This window comes from Narcine bancroftii, chromosome 9 (assembly GCF_036971445.1).
Source record: "Narcine bancroftii isolate sNarBan1 chromosome 9, sNarBan1.hap1, whole genome shotgun sequence".
NCBI classification, from domain to species: Eukaryota; Metazoa; Chordata; class Chondrichthyes; order Torpediniformes; family Narcinidae; genus Narcine; species Narcine bancroftii.
This window is the reverse complement of record NC_091477.1, coordinates 9,451,056-9,463,978: the sequence shown is the minus strand read 5'-3', so window position 1 is coordinate 9,463,978 and position 12,923 is coordinate 9,451,056. Positions and strand designations below refer to the sequence as shown.

The 12,923-nt window shown below is 40.6% G+C and overlaps 1 protein-coding gene across 2 annotated transcripts in view; it reads right to left on the bottom strand.

Moving 5' to 3' along the window:
* The window catches only part of LOC138743169 (palmitoyltransferase ZDHHC12-like), a 48,084-nt gene extending 38,036 nt beyond the window's left edge, over positions 1-10,048 (bottom strand). The window contains exons 1-2 of one of the 2 annotated variants that reach the window (XM_069898074.1): positions 9,932-10,048; positions 605-766 (exon numbers count right to left, since the gene is read on the bottom strand). Coding sequence is in view for 1 of the 2 variants with exons in the window: in XM_069898073.1 (XP_069754174.1) it covers positions 9,932-9,952 (21 nt within the window). In the remaining variant the exon portion in view is untranslated. The remainder of the gene's footprint in view (positions 1-604; positions 767-9,931) is intronic. The other variant, XM_069898073.1, reaches the window with a different exon arrangement.
* Between the last annotated feature and the right edge of the window lie 2,875 nt (positions 10,049-12,923).

Sequence of the window (12,923 nt, the reverse complement as noted above, 5' to 3'; positions counted from 1 at the left end):
AGCTAAAATTGAGGTGATCAGCTCAACATAATAGTAAAATTTAATACAATGTAATGAAAAAAATGAAATTATTGTCATGACCACATCAAAAAATGTGTGGTTTTGCAGCTGAATCCCAGCGAAAACGTTTCTATAAACCATCTTACCAAATAATGCAAGAAAAAATCAAAGTGAGGCAATGTCTGTGGTTCATTTATCATTTTGGAATCTGATGGCAGTGGGGAGTGCTCGTCTTCAGGCTCCTGTACCTTTTTCCCGGTAGTAGCAGAGTGAAGAGGGCATGGCCTGGGTGGTGGGGTGGGGGTAGAGGAGAGGATATTCAGAAATAAGAGCTCTGAATTAGTCTGAGGGTTCTCTTGAATTACAGGAATTTCCCTGAATGTTCCTCCAAAGGTATGTTGGACAATTGAGGGAAAACTTGAGTCATACATCATGAATACATATCCTTTGGCTCACAATGTCCGTGCCAACTATTAAATCTCAATTTATACTAACCCAGATTATAAAGAACTTGATCCTTAGCCTTATTGAACTACTGCAGTCTCTCTGCTTATGGTATTTTAATCAGTATTTGTGTGGAAGCAGGATTGACAATTTAGCTTACAGTTTCAACTTGGAATGAGATGCACTGGAGAAAAACCTACAGGTTCTTCTTCAAGGCAATTGTTGCTCTTTGGTTAATTGATGTGATGTCTCGAGCTGCTTTGTGACTATAAGACTTCATTCAGAGAACATAGGTACCTGGGTTTTCATCTCACCAGGAGAGCTGAGGACAAATACAAAAAAAAAACTTCAATTTAAACATTGGTGAGCTCAAATTTGGAATATTATGTGGAGTCTAGGTGCCTAACTACAGGAAGAATATCAATAAGATTGAAAGAGTGGAGTGATAATTTACTAGGATGCTTCAGGGGTTGAGTTATTAAACAGGGAAATATTAAACGGGTTAGGTCTTTATTCCTTGGAGTGAAGAAGAATGAGGGGAGACTTGATAGAGGTTTATAAGATTATGAGCGGTATAGACAGAGTGGACGGAAATAAGCTTTTTCCACAGATTGGCAGAGATAAATAGTAGAGGTCATAGTTTAAGATGAAGAAGGAAAGGTTTAGGGGGAACATTAGGGGGAAGTTCTTCCCTCAGAGAGTGGTGGCATGTGGAATGAGCTGGCAGCTGATGTGGTGAATGTGGGCTTGATGGTGTGGTTCTAAGAATAAATTGGATAGAAATATGGATGGGAGAGGCCTGGAGGATTATGGAATGAGAGCAGGTTAGTGGGATTAGGGAGATGATGGTCAGCTCAGACTAGAGGGGCCAAATGGCCTATTTTGTGCTGTAGCATTCTATTGTTCTAATAATGCACATTATATTAAAAGAGCTAATTTATACAAAAGATATATAATAAATATTCACAGTTAACATTGTGCAAGATAAAAAGTGGCATTTTAATAATGCAGATAATCCTTTATATGATGTTGGAGCAGTACTTGATTAATGAAACAAGGGAAGGTTCAGGACCCTGATAGCTGTTAGAAAGAAACAGTTCCTGAACATAGAGGAGCTGGTCTTCAGGGTTCTGTACCTTCTACCAAAAGGTAGTAGTGATAAGAAGTTGTGAAGGGGGTCTTTATGATGTTCGCTGCCTTCTTGAGTCAGCGCTTCGCATCAATGTCATAATACAGATCAATAAATAAAAATGTTAATTAATAAAACGTTGGGATTGTAACGGCACTGATTTACCACAGCTTACAAACAAAGAATGCATTCACTCGACTGGATAACATGTGTTTTTAAGAATTTGTTTCTGAGATCTGCTGATATGTTTCGTAATTCATAATTCAATTCAAATCAACTGTTAAAAAGTTTAGATGAAAACTCATTGATCTGAATCATTAACTCTGTTTCCTTCTTCAAACAGGCTACCTGACCTCCAGTATGTATCCAGCATTTTCCATGTATTTTTCATTAGGTTTGCTGGGTGTCGAAGTGTGAGCGCTGCTACGTGAATAATTCTGATGCAAAGTCCACAGACTGTACAACAGGCTTTAATTAGCTTAAACTTGTACACATCAGGTCTCAGTACACTGCTGGCTCCACTGTGTCTGACTGTCCCCAAGGGGGCCGGGTCGAGTCTTTATACAGGCTGGTGATTGACAGCAGGCAGGTGGGCCCAGCCTCCCAGGTTTGCCTCCCTGCAGGTAGAGTGGTTGCCTCCTGCAGTGGGCAGGTGGGCCCAGCCTCCCAGGTTTGCCTCCCTGCAGGTAGAGTGGTTGCCTCCTGCAGTAGGCAGGTGGGCCCAGCCTCCCAGATTTGCCTCCCTGCAGGTAGAGTGGTTGCCTCCTGTAGTAGGCAGGTGGGCCCAGCTTCCCAGGTTTGCCTCCCTGCAGGTAGAATGGTTGCCTCCTGCAGTAGGCTGGTGGGAGTGCAGCCAATGCAGTTGTTGATTCACCACAGTAAGACGATAGTTGAGAATTGGAAATGCTCTTTTTTTTAAAATCCTGTAACTTTATTTTCATGATTAACAATATTATCTTTTTTTAAATTTGGGATTATGCAATCATTTGAAATCAATTTGCCCAACTACCAAACTCGTGTGCTTATAATCTCTTAATTAATTACCTCATGACCTTACTCCTGATGCCGTCGAGTGAATGAAAGGAATGTGAGATGGTGGGGAAACAGGGTATTTTAGCATTAATATTGCTCCAACACTTGCGTTCTCAAATTGCAAAATCACGCAACATTCTGCATATTTTCAACAGAAGTGTTTATGAGCTGAAATGACCATCGTAAGTGGCAGCAGGAACCATGAGAAATTATGATATTAGGCAGCACGGTTAGAGCCAGCGATTGGGATGGGGTTCAAATCCTAGGCCATGTCTCCATGTGTGCAAGTCCATTGGATGTCAGCACAGGCTCATGGGCTGAAAGAGCCTGTTACCATGCTGCATGTCTATGTCTAAATTTGTATGTCTATGAGGTCAAAGGCCTTCAAGTGCTAAGTATAACAATTCTGAAAAAAACTTTCAATTCCAGAAAAGACCGCAACTACGCAATTCAGCCAAGTAAAAATCAAATGAACAAATTTGAGAGAATGAGTTTAGAACTTACCCAGTTTTTAATCTAAAAATGATGGGGAGAGTTAATACATTCTGAAATGTCCTCAGCCTGTTCCCAGCTGGCCTCCGGTATATCGCTGTGTTGAAATGCTTTTTAGCTTTCAGTATGTGGCCTCCCTATTGTGTTCGAGGCTGATGGCCACATTCCAAATTGGCAAGGTGTGAGCTTTGTGCACAGACCGGCGCAATTGCTGATCTGTCTTTGTGCTCTTGATTTTTACAGCCTCACTTCATCAACTTCCCGCAGACACCCCATGCCAATCCACTATCTGGTTGGTGGTGCAGGAGGAGGAGTTTGGATGACTGAGGTTTGCAATTGGTTTCTCTTGGGAGGGGTCTCTGGTCAAGCTTTGCTGACCTTATAGGCCTTCCCCTACACATTGAAGGATTTTCAAGTTTGGCGGCAAGGCCAAAGTTAGGGTACAAATTTGTCCCAAAGTTATGGGGATTGAATGGGTGCCAGGGATAAAAGAAGTCAAGTATCTCCAGCATATCCCACACTTGGCGTTGCATGGCTCAGGTGCAGCCCATAATGATGTGATCACCGTGGGAACCAGAACGAGACAGGAATGCATTCTGTTTCTCCTCAACAATTCCAGGATTTTCTTTTGTTTATGGTGTCCATGGTCTCTTGTATCCTTTCAATCAACCATTGCACTAGTCCTCAGTTGAACCTTTCACAAACCTCCAATATCTGTATTCTTCCAATTCTGGCTTCTACATTAATTTAATATCACTGTACATGTTCCCAGTGTTGTCAATCGTAATTTCAGTGGCCAGTTTCCTCATCAAACCACCTCTCCTCTTTCTTATCTTCCTTTAAGGTGTTCCTTAAAATGCTCTCCTTAAACTACAGTAAAACCCTTGGCATTTGGCACTGATGGTGATTGTTCAATGCCGGATAAGCAAATTTTCTGGTTGCTTGAGATTGTGTGTTACATGGATAGGTGAACTAACAGTGAGATGCACCAATTTTAAACCTGTATTTTTTACCTATTTATTTCCGCAATTTTGCCAGTGGCTTAAGGCAGCCTTTGGCTTGAATTCCGGATAACAGGGGTTTTACTGAACATCTATTTTTTTGATTGAGCTGTTGGTCATCTGCTTAGTTTACATTATTCAGAGTTCAATTTTGTTTGGTATGGGCTTATAAACTGCCATGCAATGCTTTGTGACACTGAAATTAAATATAAGTGTTGACTTCTGAGATGAAATTCCAATAATTGAAGAATTATCTTCCCCTGAACTTATTTTACACTTTTGGGAATCATTTTAATGGTTTGAGTTATGAGCACATTTTTAAACTGTAGCAGATCTTGTGTTTTAAACCATGGTGTCCCTTCTGGCACCTTAATTTTGTTTATTATCTTCCAGCATCTTTAATGACACTGATTCTTCTCACTATATATTGCCCACACCAGTAATCCACAGTTAGTCATGCACTCATTCTGCACTAATATTTAGAATTATATGTGAGCTGATGCAGGTATGATTTGCACCAGTTGTTCAACCCCATCCAATTAAATACCACAGCACTCATTTGCAAGTTTAATAAGAAAATCAATATAGGCTAATTTACTACCTCTCCAGTGTATTTGGCAACTTCGCAATCCAAGTGTGACTCCACACACATATTCTTGTCATTAATCAAGTTGTCTTTCCTTAATTTGTTTGTTTCTAGGCAGAGCACATGAGTGCTGATTACCTTTGAAACCCCCTCAGCAAAGCTGATGGGATACGGACAGCTATTGGCTGCAATCTGTTTGTGACAAGTTCACTCACAGTGCTGCTGAAGCACGGGGGGGCCATTTGGAATGATGCCTCATTTGTTCAGAGGCCTGGTGATTATCTAACCTGCTGTTTCCCTGCCTTTCCACACTATTAGCTCCTCTTCTCCCACCAGTAATGGCACCGTTTGAATTTGTCGCTGCCAGCAATCTTCTCGCCTTTTGTCGACGTGGCTGCTGTGAGCCAAGACAGCGGTCAACAGCAGCCGACTCAAGCCAGAAGAGGCTGCTTTCGCGTTTGATCCTGTTCTTTCTTGGCACTCAAATACAAGCAGTGGTAAGGCCACAAAATGAGTCGCTGGCCAAATCTTGCTGGCTTCTTGCCTTTATGCTGCAAAGCCATTGCTCAGGATGTGGCCGTCACAGGCAGGTTCAGCATTTACTTTCAAGTGAAGTCAAGTTTATTACCATCTGATTTCATGTGTACAACCTGATGAAACAGCGTTCTCCAGTCCTCGGTGCAAAACATGCAGATACACAACCAGACAATTCACACATGCAGACAATATTGCATATGCAAGTATTCCTATACGGTATAAAAATAAATAAATATTGTTCAGTGAATATGAGAGTCTTGGATGGTTAGTGTGAGAAGTTCCTTTGGTCGTTCAGCATTCTCACTGCCCATGGGAAGAAGCTGCTCCTCAACCTGGTGGCTCTGGCTTTGATACCCCTGCATCTCTTCCCCAATGGGAAAGATGCCTTGTGCAGGGTGGAAGGAGTCCTCAATGATTCTGCGTGTCCTCTTCAGACAACGATCCGATCTCGGTCGATTACATCGATTGGGGGGGGACGAAGGGAGGGGGTGACCATTCCTCATTGCCCCTGACAAGGTGACGATGATGGGAATCCAATGAAAGCTGCTGCCATCCCACTGCTGAACATACTCTCTCAGTGAAGCTATGTGGGAGTTCCAGTCCGCGACAATGAATGACTAGGAAACTCACAAAATCTACAGCTGGTGATGTTTCCCCTCTAGCTTCTCCCATCATGGTAGATATCATGAATTTGTGGAATGACATCAAATGCATTGTTGACCCAGCACTGCTGGAAGCTGGGGCTTGACTGGCTTCAATAAAGAATGTTTTGTTAGCAATTCTACAATTGCTCTTTGGCTTACTAAAACATTAAAGAGGCTACAGAAACAATATTGGCAACCAGGAAGGGTTGTTGCTATTTTACAGTAATGGACAGCGATCGTGCAAATTTAACAGAGGAAGTTCTCTGGATAGAATTGTGATGATGGAAAAGATTAGACTTGGCAAATATATTGGTCAGTTCAGGAAATGGAGCACATGGAAATGCTCCTGTACATGAGTAAATCTTCAAGCTCCGAGGGAAAAAAAAACATAGGTCAGAGAATGCTGCCAAATGTGGACTACTGTGTACAGGTTTGGGTGCCTTATTTGAGAAAAGATGTGCTAGTGCTGGAGAGGGTTCAGAGAAAATTTACCAGATTGATACCAGGAATGAAAGGGTTAGTGTATGAGGAATGATTGTTGGCTCTTGGACTCTACTTGCTGGAGTACAGAAGGATGAGAGGGTTGGGGGGGAAACGACCCCATAGAGGCATTTTGAAGGCGGAAAAGTTTGGACAGAGTAGATGTGGCAAGGATGTTTCCTATGGTCGGGGATTTTAGGACACATAACTTCAGGATAAACGGGCATCGATTTAAAACAGAGATATGGAAACATATCTTTAGTCAGAGGGTCGTGATCTGTGGAACTTGCTGCCACAGGCAGCTGTGGAAGCATGGTTGTTGGGTTATTTAAAGACAGAGATTGACAGTGTTCTGATTAGTCAGGACATCAAGGGTATTGAGGAGAAAGCCAGGGAGTGAGGCTGAGTGGCTGGATTGATCAGCTCATGATTAGAATGGTAGAACAACTCAATGGGCCACTGGGCCTACTTCTCGTCCTATATCCTGTGACATGAAAAGAAAGTGTCAGTTTTACTACTTCTGATGAAATCCAAGACATTTGAGATGTGGGTAAATATTATAGGGCTGCAAACAATTGAATGATGGATGAGGTCTCTTCTGAATAAGTTCTAAAGATCTTAAAGCAGCATTTTTAAAAATAAGTGTTTTGCCAACTAGTTTTGTATGTCTCAGAAAATTTAGAAATGTATTTGGTTTGCTGAGCTAAATTATTGAGCTATAGATCATGGATAGTTTGGGGCCAAAGAAGCAACAGATCAGATTGAATCATTTGGGATGAAGGGCTCTTCTTTACTTCGAGCAGTGAAGAATTGAGGAGGCATCTGCTGCTAAGAAGTCTAGAGCTCATGATGCTGGCATACAGGATCATTGACTTTAGGTTCAAAGTAGACATGAACTATGAAAGGCAGATGAGATGCGAGGGAATGTTTATCCCAGGATGAGACAGCAGTGAAGCTGGCCAGCCCTCTCCAGGATGACTGGCATGGCAATAAAAAATATGTGTATCAATATAACCATACCATTGTGGGTGGAATTTGATCCTTAAATATTTCGTTCAGATTTATTTATCATCCAATTGTACAAGTGCAACCCTATGAAACAGTGTTCTCCGGTTCTCGATGTAAAACACTGCAAACACACATATAGACAAATAATAACTGTGGCAGATATATTATATTTTATATTATTTTATAAATATGTTTTAAAGGAGATAGAATGTTGGGGGTTAGAGTGTAGGTCACAAACAAACAAACACTTCAAAAAAACAGATCTCATTTAAAATGCAAGAGCCTTGCTGAAAGTGAGACATGGAGGCAGGAGAAACTTTGCAAAGAAAATAAAAACTATTTTGGAAATGCTTTGCTAAGGAACTTCAAAAACAGGTGTAAATGGATTATTGTTTTGAAAGCAACAGATGAACAGGGTTAGAAGATTGGGAGAGAGAAAGAGAGAGAGAGAGAGAGATGGGGGGGAGGGAGAGAATTCAATTTGAGTTCTGCAGTGGATTTTGGAAGCTGGCAGCTTGTTTAAACCCCATTTTGAAGATGAGTTGTGAGTTCTGAGTTCAGCCTCTTGAAAATCCTTGTGGTTCATACAAGAGGAAATGGCTTGCTGAAATAAGGGAAACAAAAGGAACTCTGTGGTGACCTGGAAGAAGAGGTTATCATTTAGTAAACCCTGATGGGGCAAGTTTCTTTGGCAAGACACTGAAGTGATTGATGGAAGTAATTCAGTTTGTGTGAATCGCTCTCTGAAACCGACAAGAACCTTCCTGAGTGGTAACCATTTAAGCACCAGTGCTTTGTGGAAATTCATAAATGTTAAATTCTGTGCACAGTATATGAATTGGCTGATATCAGTGAACTTGGAGGAGTGAGAAGTGAGATTGGACTGGGAATCAAAGAAGTTTCCTGAACATATACACATTATATACATGTGCGCTTAGAATTAGAAGGGGGTTAGGTTAAGTTAATAGTAATAAGTTGAAGTTTGATCCTGTTTTTATGTTTAAAGAAAATTAAAAGTAACTTTTGTTTAAGTAACTATTTGTCTTGGTGAATTTCTATTGCTGCTGGGTTTTGGGGTCCTCTGGGCCCGTAACAATACACATGCAAAGTAGGTATGTACAAATATTAAAATAAATAAATATTATTGTTAAATAAACAGTTGAGTCACAGAGAGTTTGTATGAATAGCTCATCAGTCATTCGGCATTCTCACTGCCCATGGGAAGAAGATGTTCCTCATCCTGATGGTTCTGGCTTCTATGTGAGTGGGGAAAAAGGTTAAGAACCATTGCTCTACACCCAATTATTTTGCTTGAGAAAAATTGTCACTGGCCCATTTCCTTTGGAGTTATAAAACCGTGCACGTAACAAGTCAATTAGGTACGATTAGAACACTGGTTTTCAAATGGTTTCTTTCCATTTACAAACCACCTTAAGCAATCCCTTACTGATCACAGAGCACTAGTGGCATAGGGATTGCTTAAGGTGGGATATGAGTTTAGGGAGGCTGTTTGAAAGCCACTGCTCTATAGCATCCGTACCATACTGTGATGCAGTGTCCAGGACGCTCCTGTGGAAAGTTGACAGAATGGTGGCCGGTATCCATGCCCGCCACAGTCTTCTCAGGAAGTGCAGTGGCTGTTACACCTTCATGACAAGTGAGAGGCTGTCTTCTGTTCAGAGGCATTCATAGTGCAAGATCATGGGATCAACAGAAAACTGGATTTGAGGGAAACTCTGGACCAGACATGATCTTGTGAACAGTGGAGCAGGATTGAAACACCATTTTGCCTATATTCTGTTTTATTTTATGTTTGACGCTCTTATGCACCAGTATCCTGCCTAAATCTAAGTTTGAAATCCCATAAATAAGATTTTTGAAGCCCAATAAGATATGCGAGGAAAAGAGCACTTAAAAATGAATCAGGATTCATATACTAGATCTCCACAAATAAAGGCATCTCATCATCCATTAAAAAGCAGGTTGTTCTTTAAAGCTGTAGTTGCTTTATTGCTCTGTGAATGCACGATCTCACAATAAACGTTCAGAATTCTCATCAGTTAAGCTACCATTTTCACAGTGCAGGGAATATGAAATAACTATGCCCCAAGTTAACAAGAACAGTGGCATATCTTACACAACAGCTCCTCTCAGTAGAATAATCACAGCAAGCTCATTATCACTAGTTGCCCATTCTAAGTCTCGAGATGTATCTATGTCCCTCTCCCAGATCAGTCCTCCAACACTAGCACTTTGTGACTGTGAAATGAGAAATGCTGAGTGATAATTATTAACGTCAATTTATGGTTGGATGGGTTAAAATCGCTACACAGACCAACATACTGGATACTGTAGCTGGTTTCTGATAGCAGATTTTGCTCAATGGATTTGTCTTTCTACTTGTTAAATTTACAGAACACATCATTATTCACAACATATACAGTATTTTTAAAAAATATAATTCTTCTGTGCTGTGAAATTGCCCATGGAATTACTGTGATGCTTTAATACCATTCTGTTGGGGAGGAACATTGCACCAGCATCAATTTACTTAGTCCTATTTTATATTGTGCCTTACAAAATACTCTTCCATTTTCATCCGGATGAAGCAACTTGATTCTATCACTCTCACAGATTAAAGGTATTCTCCAACATTTTCTGGGCAATATCTAGATTTCTTCCAGCTTTTGGTAATATATTTGGAACCCTCACGTTTGATGACCTCACAATTACCAAAATGATTATGAAGTCGCCTGTATCTCACAATTTAATAACAGTTTTTGGAAGTCAAATTTTAAATCTACAGGAATTATCGCATTTGCATTTAACAGAGAAAAATCGTGTGCCACACACCCTCTCTCCACCCTGAATCCTTTAACCTCCTCAAAATGTAATGCATTGTCGATAAAAAAGTAACATATTATATAAACAGCAATAAAAAAATAACATCACATGGTTACCAATCATCTCCTCACCATGTTATTATCCTCAATACCATTGACCTTCTAAAGATCTCATCAATTCTCATGCCACTTACAGAGAATAAATGACTGCCTTTGAATTTTGAAGAAGCTGCTCAATTTTCACTTGTAGCAGACCAAGCGACTGGGTAGCGCGGTGTTGTGAACCGTCGCTGGGGCGACTCACTGAGTGAATGTGTAGATCTGCGGGCCAGGTCACTGATCACTGATCTGGTTGAGGAACCGCGTGCACGTGGCACCGCGAACCGAGTCGCGGTGTGCCTCTTTTGAGAGGGTGTGGGGCTCCCATTGTGTTTACACTAAACACACGAGCCCTGAGGATTAGTGACATCACACCCAGTCTCGCGGAGCCCAAACCAGGAGGGCTATAAAAGGAGGAAGCAAATTCAAATAATCCTATGTATGTGTATTAATTTAGTAGCTCTATTGGAGTAGTCGCTACACTCTCTTTTGAATGTGGGCTGATGGATTGCATATGCTGTGGCTGGAGTTGGGATGGGTCCTATAGTTACTTTTTCAGACATTCCCTAACACCATCAATCCAACATTTAGCCCTCCTCAATGTCATCACCCCATCACAGCCACTACCTGACTCCATCATTCATTTGAGTCCAATGTATAAGCTTCAGCATGTACATCCACAGTTAGCACCAATTCCCTAACCTTTCCCACACATCCCACTTCTCAGACCAAAAGATAACTCGGTCTTAATAATGAAGGTGTAAAGTGCCTCCCCAAAAGTACTGGGGTGTATTTACAGCAGAGAGAATGCCGCAGTTCAAGAAAGTGCCTTACCATACCTTCCTCGAGAACAATCGGGATTGGCCGGTAAATGCTAGTGAATTCAGTAATCCTGCTATCTCTTCAATTAAGTTTACTGTGGTGGGCAATATTTTGTTTTGAAGTAACAAAAGAACAATAGAGACAATTGTACTGTCATGTATGATAGTATATGAAAGGTAATACAGTAAAAATCCAAAAATCTAGTTGCCAAATATCCAGATCATTCGAGAATCCGGACACCTAGAAAACTCTCAGCTTTTGCCACAGAAACACAGGAGTCATGGGAATGTAAAAAAAAAATATTTGTATTTTGCATCTTATATGAAAAAATGTTTGGCAATAAACTATCAAAATTTATCTGTTTATTGCCCTTAAATTTGATTTTTAAAAGTACTGCTTGAGAGTCCAGAAAATTTGAAAACCTGGACTGACCCAATCCCCGAGCAATCTGGATTTTAGGACTTTTTTACTGCAATTCCAATGCAATACTAACTATTTCTTCACCTTATAGAATTCTGTTTTGACAGTTTCAAAGATGCTTTCATCAATCTTCAAACTGTAGACATAAAACCACAGAGTTACAAGAATACAGGAGATTTTACAAAATCTTTCTTATCAAACCCACTTACACTGGAGTGAGGGCATCACCTCCACTCTCTTGCACTTTCCCTATTTTCTTTTCTAACATGCCCTAGATCAATACATCTCTTCAGGTTGCCATGCAGGTTGATAGGATAGTAAAGGAGGTCTATGCACTGCTGGACTTCATAAGTCACAGGATTTGGTTCAGGAATCGATAGGTCATATTGCAACTCTACACATCTCTGGTGAGACCACAGAGTATTGTGTTCAGTTCTGGTCTCCTCATTATAGGAGGCACGTGGAGAGGGTGCAGAGGAGATTTACAAGGATGTCACCAGATTGGAAAATAAGTCTTATGGGGCAAGGTTAGCAGAGCTATGACATTGTTTTGTGCAGAATGTAGGATGAAAGGTGACTTATTAGAGGTCTACAAGATTTTGAGAGGCATAGTTAAGGTAGAGATCCATTGCCTTTTTCCCAGGGCGGGAATAGCAAACACCAGAGTACATTTCTGCAAAATGAAGGGAGGAAAGTTTAGGGGAAACAGAGAATTGTAGGTGCATGGAGTGCCTTACTAGTGGTGATGGTGAAGGCTGAAACATTAGGGGAATTTAAGAGTCTCTTAGACATGGAAAAATAGAGAGTTGTAAGCAAGGAAGGGTTTAGTTTTTCCCTTTTTTTGGCAAGAATATATAGGTCAGCAAATCATTGAGGGTTGAAGGGCCTGAACTGTGCTGTAGTGTTCAATATTCAATATTCTATGTTCTACCCATCAAACTTTCTTTCAGAGGTACTGATTTCCACCACTCTTACAGACAGTGAATTACAGATAATTGATATCTAGCAGTTTGATGTATGAGTGATTTCATTTCGGATAATCATAAAATAGATTTGCACAAAATTATATGAGATCAAAGTTAGTATGCCCAGCACACATAATCAATGGCAATATGCCCATTCAATTTAGGTAGCAGGTTCATTTTTCAGTATTATGCGGAAGCATCGTATCCAAAAAGAGGTTCCCTCGTCTGTGGGAGACTTATAACTATTGATGTAATTCCCATTCTAAGGAAGATGTTTCTGATAACTTCATTGACTCATCCATGTATCTCAAGACAAGTCTCCACATACAATCCGACTTGGCTTTGATGTAAAGCTGGTGAGGCATCTCTTTGAATCATTGCCATGTGCCTCGTGAAGGTTCCTTTTATTGTTATGTAATGA